We start from the raw sequence: 27818 nt of genomic DNA, 5'->3' as shown, positions 1-27818 counted from the left end.
AATTGATCAGCTTCTCTTTTAGAGGACAAAGTACAAGGTTGTCTGTTATCTATCTCAATACGGAGGAAGATGATGATGACCAACTTAATGAAGCCCTCTATACCCAAAGAATTAGGCTGAGCAAGGAGGAATCAGACAACCTCTAGTACATACTTTCGCCACGTGAACTTAGTGTAGTAATTTGAAAAATATTCTACTTTCGCCACCCAAAGAATTAGGCTGAGCAAGGAGGAATCGGGATGCCATTCTTGACCCGCCTGACAAGAACAAATGTTAAATGTCATGTCATGGTATGTTACTTAGTGTAGTAATTTGAAAAATATTCTACTTTAAAAATATTTTTGTACTTTTCTTTATTTTTGTTTTTTTTCCTTTTTTGCTTTATTTTTATACTTTTCTGTATACTTTAAAAATATAGGGTTATGCTATTCTAGGCAAGAGTGTAGAATAATTTATTCTACACCCCCAGTAATTCTATGTACATAATCTAGTAAAACACTGAATAAAATATAATAATTCTGAAAAAATACTATCCAAGTTTTAAATTTAGTACATTGTCAAAAAAATCACTATATTTTGTATGCTACGTTACTATATTTTGTATAGAACATTACTAAGGGTGTTAAATAAACTATTCTATACTCATGCTTAGTTTAAATAAGATTTTGAAGAAAAAATGTTGAACAAGTATCTAAAAATTGTTGAATAAGTTTTTAAAAAATTGAACAAGAATTTGAAATTTTTTGAACATATATTTGAAAATGTTGAATAAGTATTAAAAATTTCAAACAAGTATTCTAAAAATGTTGAACAATTATTAAAAAATGTTGAATGAATATATGAAAAATGTTGAAATAGTATTTTAAAATGTTGAACAAGTATTTAAAAAATGTTGAAATAAGTGTTAAAAAATGTTGAACAGAGTATTTAAAAATGTTGAATAACTATTAAAAATGTTGAACAAGTATTTGAAAAATATTGAAAAAGCGTTCGGGCAATGTTGAATGTGTGTACAAAAAATGTGGATCACTTATTAAATAAAATATTTTTGACATATACAAAAATGTAGAGTGAAAACGAAAAAAAAACATAAGGAAAAAATGGAGAAGAAGAAGAAAACGAAACAAAAAATGGAGAAGAAAAAATAAAGCCAAACAAAAAAGTAAAGAAGAAAAGAAAACAAATAAAAACGTAGAAAAACCTTAAAAAACAAAAAGAACCCCATGAAAAACTATGGAAAACCCGGCTTCGTTCACCTCAAGTAGAAAACACGCTAACAACTTATCGCGTGGAAAGACATGGGCGCATTGGCTCTCCCAATTTCCCCTTCCCTTTTTCATATGGGCGATAAATAGTACTATTCGCACGGCCTGGACTCCAGCTGATGGCTCTACCAGTGAGAACTTGTGTAGCAATGCGTCAGAAACGCTCACGTCGCAAAAATGCGACTGACATAAACCTTCAACATAACATGCGTGCTCATTCTCTTTCATATTTGTTTTCTACCTTTTGCTTCCATTTTTATTTCCTATTCTTTTAAGAAAAATAAAATTATGTTCTAACAAATATATTTTTTCCCGAACATTTTTTTAGATATTTAGGTAAAAACAGGAATATTCTAACATTTTTATAATTTGTAATTTCAGAAATGTTATACAATCAGATTTGGTACATTTGGTACATTTTAAAATAATGTTCTCATAATTTAGAAAATGTTCAACAGGTGTTTAATTTTTTTTATCATGCATTTTTTTAAACCGTGTATTTAAAAAGGTAATGTAATAAAACAGTGTCAGCATGTATTAAAAACGTTCAGTATTTATTCCAAAAACAATTGTCATTTATTGTACAATTTTCCACGTATTTAAAACAAAAATTCACCATGTATTTTAAAGAAAATCTTTGCCATGTATTTAAAAATGTTCATTGTGCACAAATGTTTATCATGTATTCGAATAATGTTCAACAATTATTTAAAAAATGTTCAATGTTCATCTGAAAAATGGTAAGAGTATCTAAAAAATGGTCAACATATCTACAAAATGGTCGACATGTTTTTTAAAATAGAAAAAATAAACAAAAAAGAAGAAGAAAACAAATTAAATGGAAAAGGATATACATAATAAAGAAAACAGGACATAGAAAGCCGATGGAGCAAAATACAAAATTTCTTAATAAGAAAAAAAAACCTGACGAAAGCTGTCGATAATGGGGTGAAAGTTTCCCAAAAGGGAATGGGCCAGCCCTGATAGAGGCGCATGTGGGCTCATCTTTTAGAAAATATTTTGAAAAATGCGCACACTTTTTTGAAAAATGCGAACATTTTTAAAATTGTTATGAAACATCTTTTTCTTGTATGTCTTCACTTCCTAGTTAAAAATTTGATCATTTCTGCTTTTTGTCATGTTGGAAAGCCAGTGATAGAAGTGATGCCAACCGTGACCTTTGTGGGAAACACGAGGGTTGCTGCATTCTTCTCATACAGAGGCCCCATCTCCACATTTCATTTATTACTACAGGTATATATATAGATAATATGATGCGAAAAATAAATAAGTGTGGTAGTATGCACCCTACTTTATTATTTATATATATATAGGGGAAAATGCATTCTACTACCGGGTGTAGCTACTATCCATTTCTCATATACTATCATGTGGTAGTATGTACTCTACTTTATTATTTTTAGTATGTTCATATATTATATCTAAGATACTCTAAAGTGAGTTATATGAAAAAATTGCAAGTGAGCTTATGGTTTTATTGTATTTGTGAAATACATACATATTTTTACGCGAAATAGAGTATGCACAAAATATGTAGTAATGAATTAGTGAATATAGTAACGAGAGTCCGCGCAGTTGATTTTTACGATGCCACGATCATGCCAATTTTTGCACATGTAGTAATGAATTAGTGAATATAGTAACGAGAGTCAAGGAACATAGTAATGAAAGGATATTCATTAACGGGGACCAATGCAAATATAATAAACCTGTTACTAGATGGATCACGTATGCTTACTAGTTCCTAGTGTTGACTATAACTCACACACTTTTAATATATTACCATGTGTTCACTTCATTTTACAATTGTACAAACTAGGTGTGTTGCACAACAGCCGTAATAGATTTAGTTATATTACCATATATAGAATATTGTTTACCATTGCTAATTAGTGGACCAGCCATAACAAAATTAGTTCTATTACCATATATGAGATATCTATATCTATACATCATATATATATATATATATATATATATATATATATATATATAGACCTCTCTCTCTCTATATATATATATATACCTCTATATCTATATCTAAATTTTTATGCCTTTGTTTGCTAAAAAAGAAATTTTCGTACGTGGGCCGCGCGCACTGGCCCAGCAAAACCAGCCCCACTTATTTGTCCGCCCCTGCAGCTGGAAAAACACTATTTCCCGCACAAGGCGACAAATAGTCCAGTTTCACACAGGACAACCAATATTGGGCTGGCCTATTTTCCTTTGTTTCTGTGTTTAATTTATATTATTATTATTGACCTATCTCGTTTTCCCTTCCAATTTTATTTTTATTTATCATTTATTTCGTAAATAAAAAAATTTAAAAAAAGTTCAGAATTAAAAAACAATTTTTTGAAAATGTTCAGAATTCCAATTTTGTTGCTATTTTGTAAAATATTCGAACATGCAAAAAATTTCCCATTTTTGCAAAAAAATATTTTTCAAAATTGTTCGAGATGTCTAAAAAGTAAATGGCATTTCAAAAAATACATCAATTTAAAAATTTTGTTGCTTTAGTTGAATTTTCACAACAAAAATGATGTTCGTGTGTAAAAGATACACATTTATAAAAATCTTATGAAACACATGTTCCTATTTTAAAAAATGTTCACAAATTGAAATAATGTTCATGTTTTTTTGTCAGAGTTTCGCACAGGACAACCAATAGTGGCTAGCCCATTTTTTTGTTTCTGTGTTTTACTTCTATTTTTATTCTCCTTTCCCTATCTCTTTCTTCCCTTCCAAGTTTATTTTTCTTTTCGAATTTATTTCTTAAGTTAAAAATTCTCAAAAAATTGGACTTAAGAAACACAATTTTTTGAAAATGTTAAGAATTCCAAAATTTTGTTGCTATTTCAAAAAATATTCGGAACATGCAAAAAAATCCCCATTTTTTGGAAAACAATTGTCGTTTTTAACAATTGTTCGAGATTTATTAAATGAAAATGGCATTTCAAAAATGCTCCAAATTCAGAAAATATTCCTTTTTAGTGTAATTTGCACAATAAAAATAACGCTTTGTATAAAAGATACACATTTTCTAAAAATCTTATGAATTTTCACAAAGTGTTCCCGTTTTTAAAATCTTAAAAATGTTCCCGTTTTTAATAAGTGTTCACAAAGTCAAATAATGTTAATATTATTATAAAAAAGTTGGTATTTTCATAAAATGTTTGTGAATTTAAAAAGATGTTCCCTTTCATAATTTTTTCGTATTTTTTTAAAGTGTACATAATTAGAAAAACTGTTCCGGATTAAAAAAATATTCATATCTCCTAGAATATTTAGAAATCCCCTCGATCGAAAGGATTGAAAGGAAAAGTAGATTGAATAACTCATGGGCCTTACCTGACGTACGCTGACGTAACAAAACTCTTAAATTTCTTCGATTAATGAATGGAAAAATAACGGATTGATTCTTTCACACACGGCGAAACCAAAAAGCTAAACGTTTTTTTCGTGTGCACATAAAATTTTGCTTGCACATATAATTGTCACTGACTTTAAATGCATCTATTTTATCTCCCGTTATAACGCACGGGCATATGTGCTAGTTGATTACTATTGCTAATTAGTAGGTCACAGTGCGGTGCATGCAATGCATTACTACATTTGCTTGTTGTTTTACTGTCATAAACGGTTACAACTACGGGGCGGAGATCAGATGTGTGGGTTCGGTAACAGGAATTTAATCCATTACTATATTTCGTACTGGCTTTTACCTTCGTTTGCTAAATCGTAGGGGACGTGGGATGAGGGGCGTTGTGTGGTCCAATTACCGACCGGAGCGCACGATTAGAAGTGCGCTCCCGCACATTTTAGCGCCACCATATATCGCACTTCTAATTAGCGTACGCTCCGGCCACAAACACGTGAGCGCCACCTGTCTAAGCCAACCATCCCGATTGCATCGGTACTTCGGTAGTTACAACGTAATTAAGAGAGCAAATATAGTAATGAAACTGAACTCTTACGAGATAGATTTTTTTTAGAGAACGTAGGCATTTATTGATTAAGCAAACAAGTTACAAAGAGTCTCCCGGATACAATCCGGAGCAAAATGAAAAATACATAGACTCGAAGAGTTCAAACTAGATCTAGCTAATACATGAGCTAAAACATTGCGATGCCGACGAACATGCTTGAAAGTCACAGACGAAAGAGCTGCAGTTGTCATCTTAATATCGGCAACAATTGATCCCACAAAGGAGCGGTCACGGGATGAAGAATTCAGCCTTTGCATTACAGAAAGGCAGTCCGAGTGAAAGATCACATCAGTGTAGTTCTCATCTCGAACCAACCTCGCCGCCCGTCGAAGAGCCCAAGCCTCCGCCACTTCAGGATCAGTAACACCATTCAGAAGTTCAGAAGCAGCAGCTATGCATTGACCGGAGTGGTCCAGAACCACCACACCAGCGCAAGATTTACCCAGCTCCCGTGAAACAGCAGCACCCGAAGAAACCAACAGCGTACCTGGCGGCGGCGGAGACCACATAGAGCTGGAAGCAGGGGTCTCACGCCTAGTTGCAGAGGTAGGCTTGTACAGGTGCTGGAAGATCATTTCCAAGTAAGCACGCGCCCTTGCAGCCGTGCGTTGGGGATGAGGAGCTTCAGGTTCATTCCTAGCAGAGTTGCGTGCCTCCCATATATGCCAAAAGATGACAGTCATTATAGTAGCATCACGCTCGGATCCGCGCGAGAGAAAATCAAACAACCACTGCTTCGGCGACGCAAAGGAAGATCGAGACAGCTTGATCCCCATGGACCCTTTGAGAACATCCCAAACTGCTCGAGCGTGTGCACAGAACACCAGTGCATGTTCAACACTCTCCTGCCGGCCGCAGAAACAACAGTCGGTCCGCGTCGGAACCTGGCGTCGAAGCATTTGCTCACCCGAAGGCAAGCAGTTGTGAGCAAATCGCCACGGCACGATCTTCATTTTGTTTGGAGCCTTGACTTTCCACAACTCCTTCCACAATCTCTCCTCTGAATGCCACTCGGAGTGTTGGCCCTTACCATTGCAGCAGCGGGCTGTCAGGAAGCCAGACGTCCTCGCCATGTTGTAGGCAGACTTAACAGAGTACTCGCCCAGTTTGGTAAATGGCCAGCGAGCAAAATCAGAGCCGCCAATGCTGCAGATTGGAACTTGGAGGATTTTGTTGGCCACATCATCCGAGAAGAAGGCCCTCACTGACTCCTCATTCCAAGTCCCACTTTCCTCATCAAGCAAACAGTGGACTTTGGCTGAAGCAGGTATGGGGTAAAGAGGCCGGAGAAGTGCAGGAGGGATGGAGGGGATCCAATAGTCAGTCAAAATGTGAGTACTCCTTCCATCCCCAATACCCCACTGAATCCCCATCTTCAGAAGATCACGACCATGCAGAATCGCACGCCATGTCGCTCAGGCTGTACGAGGAGCCGAAGCGTTCCAGAAATCACCATTTGGAAAATACCTCCCCTTCAAAACCCGCGCACAGAGCGAAAGAGGCGCAGTAAGAAGTCTCCACCCTTGCTTCCCAAGCATCGCCTGATTGAACAACCCCATGTCGCGGAAACCCATGCCCCCAAGGGACTTAGGTGTCGCGAGCCAATCCCATGAACGCCACTGAATTTTCTTTTTCCCATCTTCTCGTCCCCACCATTAATCAGCCACAATCTGGCGGAACTTTTCACACGTAGCTACTGGAAGCCGAAAACAACTAGCGATGAAGGTCGGAATAGCTTGTGTTTTTGACTTTAGCAAAGTTTCAGTTGCTGCTCTAGACATAGGCCGATCAGACCAGCCGTGAATGTTTTGCCAAGCTCTGTCAGGTAGGAACTTGAAAGTGCACGTCGGCAATCTCCCAACCTCGGTGGGCATACCAAGGTAGGAATCCTGAAAAGCCTCGTTGTTGATGCCCAACTGCGATTTAACTCTGTTCTTAACATTAACCGGGCAGTGCCTCCCAAAGAAAACCGATGATTTCTCCTTGTTGATCAATTGGCCCGACCCAGCGCAGTATAAACTGAGGACTGCCTCCAATGAATCCACACTCTGAGAATCGCTCTTAGCAAAGAAGATGCTATCGTCTGCAAATAGGAGGTGTGAGATAGGTGGGCCTTGACGACCATTACGAATCCCATGTAGCGCACCACAACTCTCCCTTTGAAAAAGCAGACAGGACAATCCTTCTGTGCATAAGAGGAATAGGTATGGACTGATTGGATCCCCTTGTCGAATACCTCGGGATGGAACCACAGGATCAGTGAGCTCCCCATTTACCCTGACCGCGTATCGAACATTGGTCACACGTCTCATCACTGCCTCAATCCAAGCAGGAGCAAAACCCAACTTGCTTAAACATCGGTGGAGGTAGCTCCATTCAACCCGATCGTAAGCCTTCATCATGTCAACCTTCAACGCAAAGAACGGCTTCTTCACCCTCTATTGTCGGATGGTATGCAAGCACTCATATGCAATCAAGGTGTTGTCAGTAATCAATCTCCCAGGAACGAAAGCACTCTGACAATCTGAAACCACCACGGGCAGGATCCCTTTCAGTCGATTTGCCAAAACCTTGGAGGCGATCTTATAGAGCATGTTGCACAGGCTAATAGGACGGAAATTCTTCGGGTGCTTCGGTCGTGTCGTCTTCGGAATCAGCACAATAACCGAATCACAGAAGCCTTCAGGAATGGGCCGCCCTTCCAAAAAGCCACGAACAGCCTGACAAATATCCTTGCCAAGGAAATTCCAATGGGTTTGGTAAAAGAGAGCAGGAAAACCATTAGGGCCCGGGGCCTTAGTGGGCCCCATTTGGAACAAAGCAGCACGGATTTCATCATTCGAATATGGCCTGCACAGCTCCTCATTCATCTCGTTAGTGACTTTGTTAGTGATAGCCTGAATAACCTCGTCCTCAGCAGGGCACTGTTCTGATGTGAAGAGCTTGTCATAAAACACCTGGACCATTCCCTTGATCTCCCCTTGGGTGTTGCACACTGAACCATCTTCGCGGGCCAGTGAGTGAATTCTGTTTGTCCTCCTTCTTGCCATCGCCCGAGCGTGGAAGAACTCAGTGTTCCTATCACCCGCCTTAAGCCAGTCAACCCTAGAGCGTTGGCGCTCCATGATCTCCTCCCTTTCGAACAGCTCACACAGCCGCTCCTCAATAGAACGTTCCTCGGAGAGAGGGGAAGGAGAAGGAGGCGCAACCCTAATGGTGGCCAGCCGACGTTCCAACCTCCCAATATTTTTGCGGATACAGCCAAAAGCCTCCTTGCTCCAAGAACAAAGAGAGCCCGCAACGTGCTTCAAAGTATCCCATGTTGATTGCAACGACAAGCTGCCATTCCTACCAGCAGACCAGGCATTCTCTAGGGTTTCCTTGTAATCAGCCGCACGAAGCCACATCTCCTCAAACCTGAAACCATGCTGAACTGGAGAGGCCTGCCGCTGTAGAGAAGGACGGTCCAGCCTAATCAGGATGGGGTAATGATCCGAAGTTGTAGCGATTACATTTTCCACACTGCAGTCTTCAAATAATCCGGAGAAGGCTCCATTCGCCACTGCCCTATCGAGACGGCACTTGACATGGCTGTCGGGATCCTGCTTGTTCGACCATGTAAACTTGGGTCCCAAGAAGCCCAAATCTGCAAGCCCACAATCCATCAAGCAATCTCTAAAAGTAGCGATCTGAGAATCAGAATGGTCCCTAGGACCACAGTGTTCGTCCTGAGAGAGGACCTCGTTGAAATCTCCGCAACAGATCCATGGGCCCTCCCAGGCCGGTTTCAAGCGTCTTAGGAGCTCCCAGAACTGGTGCCTGTCCTGCCGTCTTGGTTCCCCATAGATGAAAGACGCCCGCCAGGGTACACCATCCTCCAATCTCACACAAACATCAATACACCGTTTGTTGGCCGCTTTCACATCAACAGTAGTAGTTGACGACCAGAAAAGCACAAGCCCCCGCTGAGACCCTTGCTGCCCACGGCAAAGCAGCCCGTAAACCCCAGAGACCACATAAAATTCCTCACACGAGAGTCCCTCATCTTCGTCTCCGAAAGAAAGAGGAGGGAGGGGCGGTAAAGCTTCACAAGCCAGCGAAGCTCGCCAACTGTCGAGTCCGACCCCAAGCCTCGACAGTTCCAGCAAATAATACTCATTGCGTCTGGCGGGGCTGCCCTGCAGCCTCCGCCGGATCCGCCGATCGAGAGATTGAGACACGTTGTTTCTTGTTAGATTCCACATCGGTGACCTGAACTTCGGAAGTACAAGCCACGTTGGACACCGGAGCCACTACCAGGGCCAACACATTAGCATCCGCCTGCTTCGGCTCAGATGTCGAGGACGAAGGAAGTGCTTTGGCAGATTTCCTCTTCTGACCCGTAGTTGTCATTTTCTCATTTGATTCCAGAAACAGCTCCTTATCAACAGAACCTCTTCCCCTCCCGCGACCACGGGAGGAAGGACCACGGCCATGGCCCCTGGACCCTCGCTTAGGAGGGGAGGAAACCTCACCATCCACTTCTGCAACGTTAGCTTGGCCTTTAGGATTGGCACGGCTCGATGAAGACAACCTTGCACCACCTGCCCTGCCATCACCCCCAGCTGACGTTGATGAACTACTAGATTGTGATCCACCCGATTTCCTGGAGGTGACATCGGCCACACACAGTTTCTTAGCAGCATAAGGGAGCTCCCTATTGTCATCTCTGATACCAGGACTTGGACATAAGATTGAAGAGTGCCCCAGGCGCCCACATGAGAAGCAGTAAAAAGGAAGACGCTCGTACACCACCGAGTAGGTATCTGTGGATTTGAGCCTGGCCGAGGTCACAGTCACATACCGAACAATCGGTTCTTGTACCGCAATCTCCACTCTGACCCTCATATAGCCTCCCCAGCACCGGCCATCAGAATCAGCCTCCACTTTGGAGACATGGCCAATTGTCTTGGCAAACTCCATTCCCAGCTTTGATTTCATCAACCTTGGTGGCAAATTCATGATCCGAGCCCAGATGGCAAGGCTGTCAAACTGAACCTGAAGGGGTGGGGTGTTCTGATCAAACACTTTGAGAATAACAGCATGTTTGCCCACCATCCACGGCGAGCCCTCGATCACCCGAGCTCTATCTGCCTGGGTGCCAAATTCAGCAACAAACACATTGTTCCCGGAAGGGTGGAACAGCAAACCTTTCGGGTTGCCCCACGCCGGCCTCATCGCCGACGAGATCGTCTGAATATGGAGAGTGTTGGGGGAAAGCACCTTCCCCACCAGCGCGCAATCTGGGTGCACCAAATCGGCGTCATCCTCGTCATCCAGAACCACCGGGAGCGCCTCCACCGCAGTGAGACGCAGACGCTCCATCATAGTTTCCACGCGATCCGCAGAGCATGAACCACCCGTCGATGGTGATGGAACAGCAACCGCCGCCGCCTTCCCATCGCTCGGCAGCGCCCGGACAGGGGAGTTGCAGCCTCCGCCCGGCGCAAAGAAATCAGCCCCAAGGGCATCATGCTCCAGCCCCGCACTTACCCCCTCCATGCGAGCGCCGGCAGCCCCCAATCGCATTGCTGCCAAGGGTGGGTAGCGTTGCCAGGAACGCCCCTGAGTCACCCCGAACAGCGGCGAGAAGGAGAAGACCACGGGTGCCCCGATGAGGCGGGGGATTAGCAGGATTGGGGGTGGAGAGAATTGGATCGGCAATCAGAATCGCGGATCCAGACTACGATCAACCCTAGGAAACCGCCAATCGCCCTAGCGATGCGAGAGCCTGGGGGAACATGGCCGTGTCCATAAGCAACTGACGCTATTACTCTTACGAGATAGATTTTGCTGCGGTTTGATAGTAATCCAGTAGTAATGCAATTACTACCTAGCAAGCATATAATAGCTTGTAGTAGTAGTTTAGTTAGGTAGTAAAAATAGAGAAGTTGGTAGTAAAGCAATTACTATGTACTCTAGTTTTCTTTACATAAATTACTATGTAGCTAGCACTTAATAAAAATTGGCTCGTTCCAAGTCGTAACACAATTACCATCTAGTAGTACTTTTGGCAAGAGTTTTATAGTAGTAACACAATTACCAGTTTTGCACGTACTATTACAAGTAGGCCAGTAGTAACGCGGTTACTATTTTACATGTAGTTTTACTAGTAGACTGGTGGTGTCGAAGAGCAGTGCGTGCAGGGTTAACCTTTTAATCTCGTTACGATCTTTTGCCTTGGGTTTTACTAATAGTGGGCATGGTAGGAGGCCAGTACTGAGCAGTAACCATTTTATTTTTGTTATCCTTTCTGTCATGTTGTTTTACGACTAGACTTAGGTGTGATGTGCGGTAGTCGGTGACGAGTGGCTTGCGAGCGGGCGGAGCGGGCGGGCGGTGACAAGTTATTCTTCACCCGAGGTAATCTTACGATCATTTCATAATTAAATTATGTTTAGAATTCAAATAGTTATATTTCTATTGATTCACTACGTAAAATTTGACATAATAAAATAAAAATATAGATCATAAGACAAGAAAATTTATAGTTTATGTGTATTTTAGACTATGTTTTTACGTTTGTAATTTTACATAATATAAAATATTTTTTACGGCGATTATATATTTTCTTACGGTCTCTTTTTACGTCGGAAATAAGACAAAACTTACGGAACGTAAAATTACGGTGCATTGTTGGTAAAATAGAGGGGGGTGAAGAATAACTATTCCTCACCCAGGGTGACGAATAGCGCGACCCTATATATATAGATATATATATATATATATATATATATATATATATATATATATTCTTCACCCGAGGTAACCTTACTATCATTTCATAAATAAATTACATTTGAAATACAAATAGTTACATTCATATTGATTCACTGCAAAAAAATTGGCATAAGAAAAAAATATGGGTCATAACACCAGAAAAATTGCATTTTATGTACATTTTACACTATGTTTTTTACATTTGTAATTTTACATAACATAAAATATTTTTTACGGTGATTATATATATTTTTACGTTCTTTTTTTACGTCTGAAATAAGAAAAAAATTATAGAACGTAAAATTACGAGCATTGATGTAAAAATAGAGTGGGTAAATGACATTGGCACTGGGCATATGATAAACTATAGCCATATTTGCACCGAGCATCGTCTTTGACTCCCTCCGATGCATAACAACTGTTGCAGTTTTGAAGTAGTTTCAACTAACTTTAGTTCAAAACTATGCCTTCTTTGGGGATCGGAGTGAGTACAAAATTTAAGACGCCAATAAATGTCACATATGTGGGCGTTAGGGAGTCTGCCCACATATTTTGTGTGGTGTATAAGAAAAATAGCCCACACACCTACGTGTGGGCAAAACAAGTAATGCACACACATCTTTTTTCCCCACCCGATCCTTCTCACACGTCCACACGCCCCGTACGTCAGACCTCGTACCTCGTGGTCCCGCACACCCCACGTGACAGTCACCGTGCGTCCCGCAGTTGCCATGGTCCAGACCCTCGTTCATGTTCGTTTAACTGTAGTTGCCATGTCGCTGAACTTCGGTTGCCATGTCGGACAACTAAAGTTGCCATGATTGCTCAACTGCAGTTGCCATGTATGGTCTGGTCTACTGCAGTTGCCATGATTTCAAAATTTTAGGAGTTGCCACCCACTAACACTAGGCAGTTGCCGTGTAGCACTAAAAAAGCATGGCAAAAAAGCATGTTCGGGTAAAAGAGAGAGTTGCCGTGTGCTCACAAGCATGCTAGGGCAGTTGCCATGTAAAGAGAAAGAGTTGCCATCTGCTTACGTGCATGCTAGGGTAGTTGTCATGTACCATGCAAAAACACATGACAACTCGGTTAAAAGAGAGTTGACATCTGCTTACAAGCAAAGCTAGGGCAGTTGCCATGTACCCTACAGAAATACATGGCAACTGCCAGCTTTGGGTGTGGACGAAGTGATAAACGCCCACACACCAGCCCTCTCTGCGTGTGTGAAAACTGGTGTGTGGGGCGAATTGCTAAACGCCCACACACCAGCCCTCGTGTGGTGAAAAAGGACGTGTGGGCGACCGGATGAATGCCCACACACCAGGTTAGTCCTACGTGGACACAAAAACTGTTAGAACGCGCCAAAATTCGTGCAGAATTGGTTGGACGAGAATCCATACATGTGGGCGAGTTGACAGACGCCCACATGTGTGGGCGTTAGTGTTTTTGCAAAATTTAAATAGTGCATGTATGTTTGAACAGGCTGACGTAGCTGGAGCCAGCATCTTGGCACGCTCGGCAGACTCCTATGAGTCGCTACGCCATGACCCAGCCATCTGATTAAGCACTATACTAGTACAGCCACGAGAAATGCCCGTGTCCGTGTGTATTGGCTGATGCGGTAGCTAGCCGCGTGCTGACGATCCAGCTGCAGCTAGAGTCAGTCAGAGCGCGCGCGCATGGTACACGAGCAGCACAGCCCACCGATCTGCAGCAGTTCTCTTCCTTCATGCGAGCAATTCCAAAAAATCAACACATCCCGAGCCTGTGTCGTCCCCATCACTCTGATCGCCACTCAGAGACAGCAGTTCCAAAAATGAACACATGCGAGCATGTGTTCTTGGTCTCTAGCACATAAAAAACACTACACATGGTTCCCTGCCATCTCATCTCAGAAGAAGAAATTATTGGGCCAGATTGGTTTTTCTGCTAGATACCGGCCTATATAGGTGGTGCCAAGGGAAGCCTTTGACGCTGCAACATAGCCTCTGTCATTACTCCATATGGCTGCAAGAGCAGTGGCGGCGGCTGTCCTCCCGCTTCTCCTTCTTGTTGTCGCCACCAGCGCCTACGGCGGCGCCCATGGTCGGCGGCCGATAAGCCGGAGGAGCTTCCCCAAGGGCTTCCTCTTTGGGACGGCCACCTCGTCCTATCAGGTTTCCGCTCGCTGTTCCTTCGTTGATCCATGGGTAGAGTAGGTCGTTGGTTTCATTTGTTAGTTCAGCACAATTTGTTAGCATGAAAGCTGTAGCATAACCTGATGCTGCGTGGCCGGACTCTTAGGAATACAATCAAAAGTTAAAACAGGGTATGTTCTTGGAAATGCATGGACGGAGCAGGAAAAAATGGTCTGGAATTATGGATGATAGTAACAAGTTGGAGAAAACTAACTGTACTCAAGTTCAGCATATATGAGTTGAGTTAGAAAGATTGTTTTGCCGTGGTGATTACCTCCGGCCTCTTCTCTATTTATATTCACGTACATGGTACAGAATAGATACAGGTAGTTAGGATTACAACGTGTGCTGGGATTAGATAAGAATGACCCGCACAACAAACTTAATCTAATCCTAACTATACAACTTGACGTACACGTTTAACAAGTTGATCCTTGATCTGGACCCAGCAGTGATTGGCCAATTGTCTCTCTACATTATGAAATCTTCGGTTCTGGATCTGGTCTCCTCTTAGAATTATTTAACGATATCTACATTATTGGACATTCACATGCATGCAGTATGAGGGTGGTGCAATGGAGGGGGGCAGGGGACCAAGCATCTGGGACAACTTCACTCACCAGCACCCAGGCATGTATATACATCTTCTACACGCAGCGTCTATATCTTTTTATAGAAAAATGTTCAGCACTCAGGAACATTATCAAAGGCCTTTTTAGGGAGTGAGAGCAACAGAAATTAGATTTTTATTTATTTCACAGCATGAAATTTTCATAAAGTCTTACCAAATTTCCATGTCCAAATTTTTAGTTTTGTTGACAACCAGGCCATTCTATTGACCAATGGTGTGATAACCAGGAAAGTAATTTTCATTTCAAACTGAAGTTCAGAGTAGCCTTTTTCTCATAAAGGTTAAAAACTTTGGCAGATAAAATCGCCGATAGAAGCAATGGGGATGTGGCAGTGGACTCCTACCATCTTTATAAGGTAGGGATAGTTTATATGTACTGCTTTTTAATTAGATCTTTAAGATTTGTCATAAATCATGTGCTCAAAGTTGTTGATTAAGATCATACTGTGACAAGATCTTTGAATATCAGTTCCAATCCAACAAGAAGAAACTAGGTAGTACTGATCCTAATTTGCCAAAACGCAGGAAGATGTGCGCCTCATGAAGGATATGGGAATGGACGCATACAGGTTCTCCATCTCATGGACAAGAATTCTTCCAGGTATGATATTTTCAGACTCAATACTTACCACTCTCATTTTTGTTCTCAACTAGAATATTCTGCACTATCTTGCCATTTCCTAATTTATATAATTTATATATTATGTTCACATTGATCATATAATGTCTTAATGCATGACAGATGGAACTCTGAAAGGTGGAGTCAACCGAGAAGGCATCAAGTATTACAATAACTTGATCGATGAGCTGCTGTCCAAAGGTAGGCCGTCTAACTGTCAGTATTTAATTAGGTTATCCAATTTATCAAACTGCATGGGGCATCAGGTCCTTTATTTCATCATACAATTTTTAAGATTTTAAATCTTTATATACCTGCAGGGGTGCAACCATTTGTGACCCTTTTCCACTGGGACTCTCCACAGGGATTGGAAGACAAATATGGAGGATTTCTTAGCCCTAATATCATGTAAGTCAACCACTATTTATCTTCTAAAAATCTGTATACATTAACTTGCAAAATAACCAACTGACACTGGTGCAGAAATGACTACAAAGATTATGCTGAAGTCTGCTTCAGAGAATTCGGAGATCGGGTGAAGCACTGGATCACGTTCAACGAGCCCTGGTCCTTCTGTGTCACAGGTTATGAAAGGGGCGTATTTGCACCGGGCCGGTGTTCGCCCTGGGAGAAGGCAAACTGCAGCGCCGGAGATTCAGGAAGGGAGCCCTACACTGCAGCCCACCATCAGATACTCGCTCATGCAGCAGCCGCTAGATTGTATAAACAGAAATATAAGGTGACTGACCCAGCCCTTCATCATATATATCATGCAGTTGCGGTTCATCCATGAACGTGTTGATTGATATGATGCACATCGATGAAATGCAGGCCGTGCAGAAGGGGAAGATCGGAATAAGTTTGGTGTCAAACTGGTTCACTCCCTTGTCTCGTTCAAAATCAAGTGTCATCGCGACGAGACGCGCCATAGAATTCATGCTTGGATGGTAAACTCTCTACGTGTGATTCCTGTGTAATTTCATTTTAGAAGTTTAGAAAAGAATGCAGATTGACCTCACCAAGAATAAAACCCCTGTAGGTTTTTGGACCCGCTCGCCAGAGGAGACTACCCTGGGAGCATGAAAGAATTGGTCGGAAACCGTCTGCCGCGGTTCACCAAAAAACAGTCTAAATTGGTGAAGGGTTCATTCGACTTCATTGGAATCAACTACTATACTACAAACTACGCGGATAGCCTTCCTCTATCAAATGGCCTGAGGAACAGCTACTCTACGGATGCTCAAGCTAATCTGACCGGTGAGTTGATCTTTCTTTTCTTTTCTTGAAAGAAAGACAGGTGAGTTGATCACTCTCAGTCAATGATCAATCTGTCTCTGTTCTTGTTTGCCAGCCTAACAATGTTAAGCAAATGACCCCGTTTTAGCAAAACATGCTAACATTGCCCAATTATATCAGGTGTCCGAAATGGTGTCCCCATAGGTCCTCAGGTAACTTGCAACTTACCCACATAAACAAGCAAATCTTCCGTCAGTTTTCTCCCCACTTTCTTTGTCTGGTGGTTCAGTTGACCGAGTAAGTGACATGCATTTAGGCTGCTTCACCTTGGCTCTACGTCTACCCTAAAGGGTTCCATGATCTTCTACTTTATCTCAAGGAGAAGTACCGCAATCCGCTCGTCTACATCACTGAAAATGGCAAGTACATTTTCCTCCCCTGGAAAATGGTGAGGAACCAGGTTGAAACTTATCTGAAAAATTATGTGTCTTCTCTCTATATTATAGGCGTCGATGAAGCCAACAACAAGAGCCTACCACTCGAGGAAGCTCTCAAGGACGATGCCAGGATAGAGTACCACCACATGCACCTTGATGCCCTGCTGAGTGCGATCAGGTCAGAGCTAGCACCTTGACTTTTAGAATCCAACTATGTCAAGACATCAACTGAGAGTTCATTGTGCTGACTTTACTACAGGGATGGGGCGAACGTGAAGGGGTACTTCGCTTGGTCGCTGTTAGACAATTTTGAGTGGGCGAGCGGGTACACGGTGCGCTTCGGGTTACACTTTGTGGACTACAACCATGGTCGGAAGCGGTACCCCAAGCGCTCCGCCGGATGGTTCAAAAGGTTCCTCAAGAGATGATTTCACAAATCAACTAGAAACCAGCAAGAAATTATGGATGCATTGTATTTGGGGTTTACTTCAGCACCCCTTTTAATTGAATCATTGGTGGAGATTAAAACATACTCCTTCGTATGGTGAGAGGCCCATTTGGAATAAAGGAATTTTGTTGGAATTTCATAGGAATGAAATCATATAGGAAATGTTTCCTATGGGCCCATTGGATTGTAGTATTGACTTTGAAAATTTCTATGGGAGTTCTTCCTCCCCTTCACATTTTGGAGGATTCTTAACATTTTTTCAAACCTCATGTGCTCACTTCCATTGAGAAGTCCATGGGAGCCGTTCTCTTCTTGAAGGCACCGTCGCGGTAGCCCTTTGTCTTTCGTGGTGCTCCGGATGTAGACCCCGATCCTTTGAATTGAACGGTGGCGGCGCTTTGGTGTTGTGCCCTTCGTCTCTTCGCGGTGGCACAGCCAAGTTTGAGAGCTCTGTCGACTCTTAATGATGCTCTATTTGTCCAATTGTTGTTTGCTCTGAGTTGTCTGGGATGGTGTTTTTGTTCGTCGACTCCTTTGTATCTTGTCTTGGTTGTGTGTTTGTGGTGGCGTGTTGTATACGAGTGTCAGTATGTTGATCGTAGCTTTATATAAACCGGGCCACAAGTTCGGTAGAAGGGAAAGAAGCCCACTGGTCGATTAACATGGCACACCCCTGTCACCAAGAAAAAACTGCCACGAGAAGAATAAACTGTTTTGCTAAATAGAAGTCGCATGAGATTATTTTTTACCAATATTATTCGATGTGGGACCAGGCACTATGCCGTTCTTCGTTAGTTCAGCATACCAGGCACTATGCTGTTCTCCATTAGTTCAGCATACCAGGCACTATGCCGCGCAGGGCGAAAGCCTAGTTCGGAAGAGTTCTTCGTTAGTTCAGCAGAGCTGCAAACGAGTCGAGTTTGAACGAGTTGGACTTGGCTCAGCTCAACTCATATTAAAATTGGAGCGAGCTCATATTGAGTGAAGCTCAAGGTCGAGTTATAGAATATGACTCATGCTCAACTTGTAACAATCTCGAGCTAGTTTCTAGCTAAATGAGACGATAAAAATTGTAAAATCTACAATTATTATTCCAAATAGATAAGGCACAACATGACATAAAAAGGCACTACAAAAAATTATTCCAATCAAAATATTATTCAGATATCCTTCATTTATTTATAAACTATAGTACCAACTAGATGACGTGAAAGTGAAAAAAAGGCTAACTCCAACTGAAGGTACGTCCGTCTCATCATGCTCGGGAGAGCTCATCTTCGTTGATGAAAGAAAAGAAAAATGAAGGTGCATATGCTTGAGAACTTTTGCCAAAAATAACAGGATGTTTAACATACGGCCGACCACGTACCATAATAAGGTCTAAATTTTCTCTAGACTTAATTAAGCTTCCATGTTGCTAGTAAATAGATAAAATAGAAAGAAAGAAAAAAAAATTCTAGATGACCTATATGGTAATAAATTATCCTATTTCCTTTTAATATATGACATGATCATTTAACATAATGATATTATACCGAGCTATCAAGCTAAAATCGAGCAAGTCAGTATTGGCTCAAGATCGGCTCGTTTCTCGACCGATCTACAGAAAGTGTTCGTACTCAGCTCGTTTTTTTAAGTCGATCTCGAGTCGAGTCAAAAAAACGAGTCGATCTCGAGCGGCTCACGAGCCTTGAGCTTTTCTTGCCGCCCTATATACGAGGCATTATGTCGTTTGCCGACCATATAGTGGCTATATCCACTCTGCAAGGCGCCCGTTGAAGGAAATATGCCCTAGAGGCAATAATAAAGTTATTATTCATTTCCTTATATCATGATAAATGTTTATTATTCATGCAAGAATTGTATTAACCGGAAACATAATACATGTGTGAATACATAGACAAACAGAGTGTCACTAGTATGCCTCTACTTGACTAGCTCGTTGATCAAAGATGGTTATATTTCCTAACCATAGACATGAGTTGTCATTTGATTAACGGGATCACATCATTAGGAGAATGATGTGATTGACTTGACCCATTCCGTTAGCTTAGCACTCGATCGTTTAGTATGTTGCTATTGCTTTCTTCATGACTTATACATGTTCCTATGACTATGAGATTATGCAACTCCCGTTTACCGGAGGAACACTTTGTGTGCTACCAAATGTCACAACGTAACTGTGTGATTATAAAAGTGCTCTACAGGTGTCTCTGAAGGTACTTGTTGGGTTGACGTATTTCGAGATTAGGATTTGTCACTCTGATTGTCGGAGAGGTATCTTCGGGCCCTCTCGGTAATGCACATGACCTAAGCCTTGCAAGCATTGCAACTAATGAGTTAGTTGCGAGATGATGTATTACGGAACGAGTAAACAGACTTGCCAGTAACGAGATTGAACTAGGTATTGAGATGCCGACGATCGAATCTCGGGCAAGTAACATACCGATGACAAAGGGAACAACGTATGTTGTTATGCGGTCTGACCGATAAAGATCTTCGTAGAATATGTAGGAGTCAATATGAGCATTCAGGTTCCGCTATTGGTTATTGACCGGAAACGTTTCTCGGTCATGTCTACATAGTTCTCGAACCCGTAGGGTCCGCACGCTTAACGCTACGATGACAGTTATATTATGAGTTTATGTGTTTTGATGTACCGAAGGAGTTCGGAGTCCCGGATGAGATCGGGGAAATGACGAGGAGTCTTGAAATGGTCGAGACGTAAAGATCGATATATTGGACGACTATATTCGGACTTCGGAAAGGTTCTGAGTGATTCGGGTATTTTTCGAAGTACCGGAGAGTTACGGGAATTCGCCGAGGAGTATATGGGCCTTATTGGGCCATACGGGAATAGAGGAGAGAGGCCAAAAGGAAGGAGGTCTGCGCCCCCCTCTGCTCCGAATTGGACAAGGGGTGCAGCCCCCTTTTCCTTCTCCCTCTCCTCCTCTTTCCTTCTCTCCTACTCCAACAAGGAAAGGAGGAGCCCTACTCCCGGTAGGAGTAGGACTCCCCCCTTGGCGCGCCCTCCTCCTAGGCCGGCCGCCTCCCCCCTTGCTTTTTTATATACATGGGCAGGGGGCACCTCTAGACACACAAGCTGATCATCTCTTAGCCGTGTGCGGTGCCCCCTCCACCATAGTCCACCTTGATAATACTGTAGCGGTGCTTAGGTGAAGCCCTGCGTCGGTAGAACATCAACATCGTCACCACGCCGTCGTGCTGATGAAACTCTCCCTCAACACTCGGCTGGATCGTGAAGGAAATATGCCCTAGAGGCAATAATAAAGTTATTATTTTATTTCCTTATATCATGATAAATGTTTATTATTCATGCTAGAATTGTATTATCCGGAAACATAATACTTGTGTGAATACATAGACAAACTAAACGTCACTAGTGTGCCTCTACTTGACTAGCTCGTTAATCAAAGATGGTTATGTTTCCTAACCATAGACATGTGTTGTCATTTGATTAACGGGATCACATCATTAGGAGAATGATGTGATTGACATGACCCATTCCATTAGCTTAGCACCCGATCGTTTAGTATGTTGCTATTGCTTTCTTCATGACTTATACATGTTCCTATGACTATGAGATTATGCAACTCCCGTTTACCGGAGGAATACTTTGTGTGCTACCAAACGTCACAACATAACTGGGTGATTATAAAGGTGCTCTACAGGTGTCTCCAGAGGTACATGTTGGGTTGACGTATTTCGAGATTAGGATTTGTCGCTCCGATTGTCGGAGAGGTATCTCAGGGCCCTCTCGGTAATGCACATCACATAAGCCTTGCAAGCATTGCAACTAATGAGTTAGTTGCGAGATGATGTATTACGAAACGAGTAAAGAGACTTGCCGGTAACGAGATTGAACTAGGTATTGAGATACCGACGATCGAATCTCGGGCAAGTAACATACCGATGACAAAGGGAACAAAGTATGTTATTATGCGGTCTGACCGATAAAAGACCTTATTAGAATATATGGGAGCCAATATGAGCATCCAGGTTCCGCTATTGGTTATTGACCGGAGACATGTCTCGGTCATGTCTACATTGTTCTTGAACCCGTAGGGTCCGCACGCTTAACGTTACGATGACAGTTTCATTATGAGTTTATATATTTTGATGTACCTAAGTTTGTTCAGAGTCCCGGATGTGATCACGGACATGACGAGGAGTCTCGAAATGGTCGAGACATAAAGATTGATATATTGGAAGCCTATGTTTGGACATCGGAAGTGTTCCGGGTGAAATCGGCATTTTACCGGAGTACCGGGAGGTTACCGGAACCCCCCCGGTAACCTAATGGGCCTTAATGGGCCTAGTGGAGGAAGAGGAGAGGAGGCCTAGGGGCTGCCGCGCGCCCCTCCCCCCCAAGTCCGAATTGGACAAGGAGGGGGGGGGGGCAGCGCCTCCCCCTTTCCTTTCTTCCCTCTCCTCCTTCCCCCCAAGTCCTAATCCAACTAGGGAAAGGGGGGGAGTCCTACTCCCGGTAGGAGTAGGACTCCTCCGGCGCGCCTCCTCCTAGGGCCGGCCGCACCCCTCCTTTGCTCCTTTATATACGATGGTAGGGGGCACCTCTAGACACACAATTTGATCCTCGTGATCGTTTTCTTAGCCGTGTGCAGTGCCCCCTTCCACCATACTCCTTGATAATATTGTAGCGGTGCTTAGGCGAAGCCCTGCGACAGTAGAACATCAAGATTGTCACCACGCCGTCGTGCTGACGGAACTCTTCCCCGACACTTTGCTGGATTGGAGTCCGGGGATCGTCATCGAGCTGAACGTGTGCTAAAACTCGGAGGTGCCGTAGTTTCGGTGCTTGATCGGTCAGGCCGTGAAGACGTACGACTACATCAACCGCGTTGTCATAACGCTTCCACTATCGGTCTACGAGGGTACGTAGACAACACTCTCCCCTCTCATTGCTATGCATCACCATGATCTTGCGTGTGCGTAGGATTTTTTTTGAAATTACTACGTTCCCCAACAGTGGCATCCGAGCCTAGGTTTTATGTGTTGATGTTATATGCACGAGTAGAACACAAGTGAGTTGTGGGCGATATAAGTCATACTGCTTACCAGCATGTCATACTTTGGTTCGGCGGTATTGTTGGATGAAGCGGCCCGGACCGACATTACGCGTACGCTTACGCAAGATTGGTTCTACCGACGTGCTTTGCACACAGGTGGCTCGCGGGTGTTAGTTTCTCCAACTTTAGTTGAACCGAGTGTGGCTACGCCCGGTCCTTGCGAAGGTTAAAACAACACCAACTTGACAAACTATCGTTGTGGTTTTTGATGCGTAGGTAAGATTGGTTCTTTCTAAGCCCATAGCAGCCACGTAAAACTTGCAACAAACAAAGTAGATGACGTCTAACTTGTTTTTGCAGGGCATGTTGTGATGTGATATGGTCAAGGCATGATGCTAAATTTTATTGTATGAGATGATCATGTTTTGTAACCAAGTTATCGGCAACTGGCAGGAGCCATATGGTTGTCGCTTTATTGTATGCAATACAATTGCGCTGTAATGCTTTACTTTATCACTAAGCGGTAGCGATAGTCGTGGAAGCATAAGATTGGCGAGACGACAACGATGCTACGATGGTGATCAAGGTGCCACGCCGGTGTCGATGGTGATCATGACGGTGCTTCGAAGATGGAGATCACAAGCACAAGATGATGATGGCCATATCATATCACTTATCTTGATTGCATGTGATGTTTATCTTTTATGCATCTTATCTTGCTTTGATTGACGGTAGCATTTTAAGATGATCTCTCACTAATTATCAAGAAGTGTTCTCCCTGAGTATGCACCGTTGCAAAAGTTCTTCGTGCTGAGACACCACGTGATGATCAGGTGTGATAGGCTCTACGTTCAAATACAACGGGTGCAAAACAGTTGCACACGCGGAATACTCAGGTTATACTTGACGAGCCAATCATATACAGATATGGCCTCGGAACATGGAGACCGAAAGGTCGAGCGTGAATCATATAGTAGATATGATCAATATAGTGATGTTCACCATTGAAAACTACTCCATTTCACGTGATGATCAGTTATGGTTTAGTTGATTTGGATCACGTGATCACTTAGAAGATTAGAGGGATGTGTTTCTAAGTGGGAGTTCTTAAGTAATATGATTAATTGAGCTTAAGTTTATCATGAACTTAGTACCTGATAGTATCTTGCTTGTTTATAGATAGATGGCCCGTGCTGTTGTTCCATTGAATTTTAATGCATTCCTTGAGAAAGCAATGTTGAAAGATGATGGTAGCAATTATACGAACTGGGTCCGTAACTTGAGGATTATCCTCATTGCTGCACAGAAGAATTACGTCCTGGAAGCACCGCTGGGTGCCAAGCCCACTGCTGATGCAACTGACGACGTTAAGAACGTCTGGCAGAGCAAAGCTGATGACTACTCGATAGTTCAATGTGCCATTCTTTACGGCTTAGAACCGTGTCTTCAACGATGTTTTGAACGTCATGGAGCATATGAGATGTTCCAGGAGTTGAAGCTAATATTTCAAGCAAATGCCCGAATTGAGAGATATGAAGTCTCCAATAAGTTCTATAGCTGCAAGATGGAGGAGAACAGTTCTGTCAGTGAGCATATACTCAACATGTCTGGGTATAATTATCACTTGATTCAACTGGGAGTTAATCTTCCGGATGATTGCGTCATTGACAGAATTCTCCAATCACTTCCACCTACCTACAAGAGCTTCGTGATGAACTATAATATGCAAGGGATGGATAAGACAATTCCCGAGCTCTTCGCAATGCTAAAAGCTGCGGAGGTAGAAATCAAGAAGGAGCATCAAGTGTTGATGGTCAACAAGACCACTAGTTTCAAGAAAAGGGGCAAGGGGAAGAAGAAGGGGAACTTCAAGAAGAACAACAAGCAAGTTGCTGCTCAGGAGAAGAAACCCAAGTCTGGACCTAAGCCTGAAACTGAGTGCTTCTACTGCAAGCAAACTAGTCACTGGAAGCGGAACTGCCCCAAGTATTTGGCGGATAAGAAGGATGGCAAGATGAACAAAGGTATATACGATATACATGTTATTGATGTGTACCTTACTAATGCTCGCAGTAGCACCTGGGTATTTGATACTGGTTCTGTTGCTAATATTTGCAACTCAAAACAAGGACTACGGATTAAGCGAAGATTGGCTAAGGACGAGGTGACGATGCGCGTGGGAAATGGTTCCAAAGTCGATGTGATCGCGGTCGGCACACTACCTCTACATCTACCTTCGGGATTAGTATTAGACCTAAATAATTGTTATTTGGTGCCAGCGTTAAGCATGAACATTATATCTGGATCTTGTTTGATGCGAGACGGTTATTCATTTAAATCAGAGAATAATGGTTGTTCTATTTATATGAGTAATATCTTTTATGGTCATGCACCCTTGAAGATTGGTGTATTTTTGATGAATCTCGATAGTAGTGATACACATATTCATAATGTTGAAGCCAAAAGATGTAGAGTTGATAATGATAGTGCAGCTTATTTGTGGCACTGCCGTTTAGGTCATATCGGTGTAAAGCGCATGAAGAAACTCCATACTGATGGACTTTTGGAACCACTTGATTATGAATCACTTGGTACTTGCGAACCGTGCCTTATGGGCAAGATGACCAAAACACCGTTCTCCGGTACTGTGGAGAGAGCAACAGATTTGTTGGAAATCATACATACAGATGTATGTGGTCCGATGAATGTTGAGGCTCGTGGCGGATATCGTTATTTTCTCACCTTCACAGATGACTTAAGCAGATATGGGTATATCTACTTAATGAAACATAAGTCTGAAACATTTGAAAAGTTCAAAGAATTTCAGAGTGAAGTTGAAAATCATCGTAACAAGAAAATAAAATTCCTACGATCTGATCATGGAGGAGAATATTTGAGTTACGAGTTTGGTGTACATTTGAAACAATGCGGAATAGTTTCGCAACTCACGCCACCCGGAACACCACAACGTAATGGTGTGTCCGAATGTCGTAATCATACTTTACTAGATATGGTGCGATCTATGATGTCTCTTACTGGTTTACCGCTATCGTTTTGGGGTTATGCTTTAGAGACGGCCGCATTCACGTTAAATAGGGCACCATCAAAATCCGTTGAGACGACGCCTTATGAACTGTGGTTTGGCAAGAAACCAAAGTTGTCGTTTCTGAAAGTTTGGGGCTGCGATGCTTATGTGAAAAAGCTTCAACCTGATAAGCTCGAACCCAAATCGGAGAAATGTGTCTTCATAGGATATCCAAAGGAAACTATTGGATACACCTTCTATCACTGATCCGAAGGCAAGACTTTCATTGCTAAATTCAGAAACTTTCGAGAGAAGGAGTTTCTCTCGAAAGAAGTGAATGGGAGGAAAGTAGAACTTGATGAGGTAACTGTACCTTCTCCCTTATTGGAAAGTAGTACATCACAGAAACCGGTTTCTATGACACCTACACCAATTAGTGAGGAAGCTAATGATGATGATCATGAAACTTCAGAACAAGATACTACTAAACCTCGTAGATCAACCAGAGTAAGATCCGCACTAGGGTGGTACAGTAATCCTGTTCTGGAAGTCATGCTACTAGATCATGATGAACCTACGAACTATGGAGAAGCGATGGTGAGCCCAGATTCCGCAAAATGGCTTGAAGCCATGAAATCTGAGATGGGATCCATGTATGAGAACAAAGTGTGTACTTTGGTTGACTTGCCCAAAGATCGGCAAGCAATTGAGAATAAATGGATCTTCAAGAAGAAGACTGACGCTGACGGTAATGTTACTGTCTACAAAGCTCGACTTGTCGCAAAAGGTTTTCGACAAGTTCAAGGGATTGACTACAATGAGACCTTCTCACCCGTAGCGATGCTTAAGTCTGTCTGAATCATGTTAGCAATTGCCGCATTTTATAATTATGAAATTTGGCAGATGGATGTAAAAACTGCATTCCTGAATGGATTTCTGGAAGAAGAGTTGTATATGATGCAGCCGGAAGGTTTTGTCGATCCAAAGGGAGCTAACAAAGTGTGCAAGATCCAGCGATCCATTTATGGACTGGTGCAAGCCTCTCGGAGTTGGAATAAACGCTTTGATAGTGTGATCAAAGCATTTGGTTTTGTACAGACTTTTGGAGAAGCCTGTATTTACAAGAAAGTGAGTGGGAGCTCTGTAGCATTTCTGATATTATATGTAGATGACATATTACTAATCGGAAATGATATAGAATTTCTGGATAGCATAAAGGGATACTTGAATAAGAGTTTTTCAATGAAAGACCTCGGTGAAGCTGCTTACACATTGGGCATTAAGATCTATAGAGATAGATCAAGACGCTTAATTGGACTTTCACAAAGCACATACCTTGACAAAGTTTTGAAGAAGTTCAAAATGGATCAAGAAAAGAAAGGATTCTTGCCTGTGTTACAAGGTGTGAAATTGAGTAAGACTCAATGCCCGACCAATGCAGAAGATAGAGAGAACATGAAAGATGTTCCCTATGCTTCAGCCATAGGCTCTATCATGTATGCAATGCTGTGTACCAGACCTGATGTGTGTCTTGCTATAAGTCTAGCAGGGAGGTACCAAAGTAATCCAGGAGTGGATCACTGGACAGCAGTCAAAAACATCCTGAAATATCTGAAAAGGACTAAGGATATGTTTCTTGTATATGGAGGTGACAAAGAGCTCATCGTAAATGGTTACGTTGATGCAAGCTTTGACACTGATCCAGACGATTCTAAATCGCAAACCGGATACGTGTTTACATTCAACGGTGGAGTTGTCAGTTGGTGCAGTTCTAAACAAAGCGTTGTGGCAGGATCTACATGTGAAGCAGAGTACATAGCTGCTTTGGAAGCAGCAAACGAAGGAGTCTGGATGAAGGAGTTCATATCCGATCTAGGTGTCATACCTAGTGCATCGGGTCCAATGAAAATCTTTTGTGACAATACTGGTGCAATTGCCTTGGCAAAGTAATCCAGATTTCACAAGAGAACCAAGCACATCAAGAGACACTTCAATTCCATCCGGGATCTAGTCCAGGTGGGAGACATAGAGATTTCCAAGATACATACGGATCTGAATGTAGCAGACCCATTGACTAAGCCTGTTCCACGAGCAAAACATGATCAGCACCAAAGCTCCATGGGTGTTGGAATCATTACTGTGTAATCTAGATTATTGACTCTA

General features: G+C 42.5%; 4 protein-coding genes across 5 annotated transcripts; 1 reads left to right on the top strand and 3 right to left on the bottom strand.

The window, feature by feature from the left end:
- Positions 1-5301: 5301 nt before the first annotated feature.
- Positions 5302-6648, bottom strand: LOC147985862 (uncharacterized). The gene has a single exon (XM_087541767.1). It carries the CDS (start codon positions 6646-6648, stop codon positions 5302-5304), a length of 1347 nt encoding a protein of 448 aa, XP_087397893.1.
- A 282-nt stretch (positions 6649-6930) lies between these two features.
- On the bottom strand, positions 6931-8400 carry LOC147985861 (uncharacterized). The gene is made up of 3 exons (XM_087541765.1): positions 7942-8400; positions 7700-7704; positions 6931-7432 (listed from the first exon to the last, which is right to left on the bottom strand). The coding sequence occupies exons 1-3, from the start codon at positions 8398-8400 to the stop codon at positions 6931-6933; spliced, it is 966 nt and encodes a 321-aa protein (XP_087397891.1).
- A 1030-nt stretch (positions 8401-9430) lies between these two features.
- Positions 9431-10492, bottom strand: LOC147985860 (uncharacterized). The gene has a single exon (XM_087541764.1). The coding sequence runs from the start codon at positions 10490-10492 to the stop codon at positions 9431-9433; it is 1062 nt and encodes a 353-aa protein (XP_087397890.1).
- Positions 10493-13800: 3308 nt separating this feature from the next.
- On the top strand, positions 13801-17834 carry LOC125538703 (beta-glucosidase 12). Of its 2 annotated transcripts, XM_048701978.2 has the most exons (13): positions 13941-14190; positions 14772-14841; positions 15140-15198; positions 15368-15443; positions 15585-15662; positions 15782-15869; positions 15945-16200; positions 16293-16408; positions 16501-16718; positions 16878-16909; positions 17014-17116; positions 17204-17312; positions 17394-17834. In XM_048701978.2, the coding sequence occupies exons 1-13, from the start codon at positions 14038-14040 to the stop codon at positions 17560-17562; spliced, it is 1527 nt and encodes a 508-aa protein (XP_048557935.1). In that variant the 5' UTR covers positions 13941-14037; the 3' UTR covers positions 17563-17834. The 2 variants fall into 2 exon arrangements, with proteins under 2 accessions (XP_087400477.1, XP_048557935.1); XM_087544351.1 differs by having other exon boundaries at positions 13801-14190; positions 17014-17312.
- The last annotated feature ends 9984 nt before the right edge of the window (positions 17835-27818 follow it).

The sequence above is a fragment of the Triticum urartu genome, chromosome 2A, assembly GCF_056163025.1.
Source record: "Triticum urartu cultivar PI428250 chromosome 2A, HENAU_Tu73, whole genome shotgun sequence".
In the NCBI taxonomy this organism is placed as follows: Eukaryota; Viridiplantae; Streptophyta; class Magnoliopsida; order Poales; family Poaceae; genus Triticum; species Triticum urartu.
This window is presented reverse-complemented; position numbering and strand designations above follow the sequence as displayed.

Excerpts from the sequence above, each read along its gene's own strand:
- LOC147985862 (XM_087541767.1), bottom strand. The coding sequence starts at position 6,648 with ATGGGGATTCAGTGGGGTATTGGGGATGGAAGGAGTACTCACATTTTG.
- LOC147985861 (XM_087541765.1), bottom strand. The coding sequence starts at position 8,400 with ATGGAGCGCCAACGCTCTAGGGTTGACTGGCTTAAGGCGGGTGATAGG.
- LOC147985860 (XM_087541764.1), bottom strand. The coding sequence starts at position 10,492 with ATGAGGCCGGCGTGGGGCAACCCGAAAGGTTTGCTGTTCCACCCTTCC.
- LOC125538703 (XM_087544351.1), top strand. The coding sequence starts at position 14,038 with ATGGCTGCAAGAGCAGTGGCGGCGGCTGTCCTCCCGCTTCTCCTTCTT. Across the intron at positions 16,201-16,292 it reads TGTATAAACAGAAATATAAG|GCCGTGCAGAAGGGGAAGAT; the intron begins GTGACTGACCCA and ends GATGAAATGCAG. Across the intron at positions 17,313-17,393 it reads GCCCTGCTGAGTGCGATCAG|GGATGGGGCGAACGTGAAGG; the intron begins GTCAGAGCTAGC and ends ACTTTACTACAG.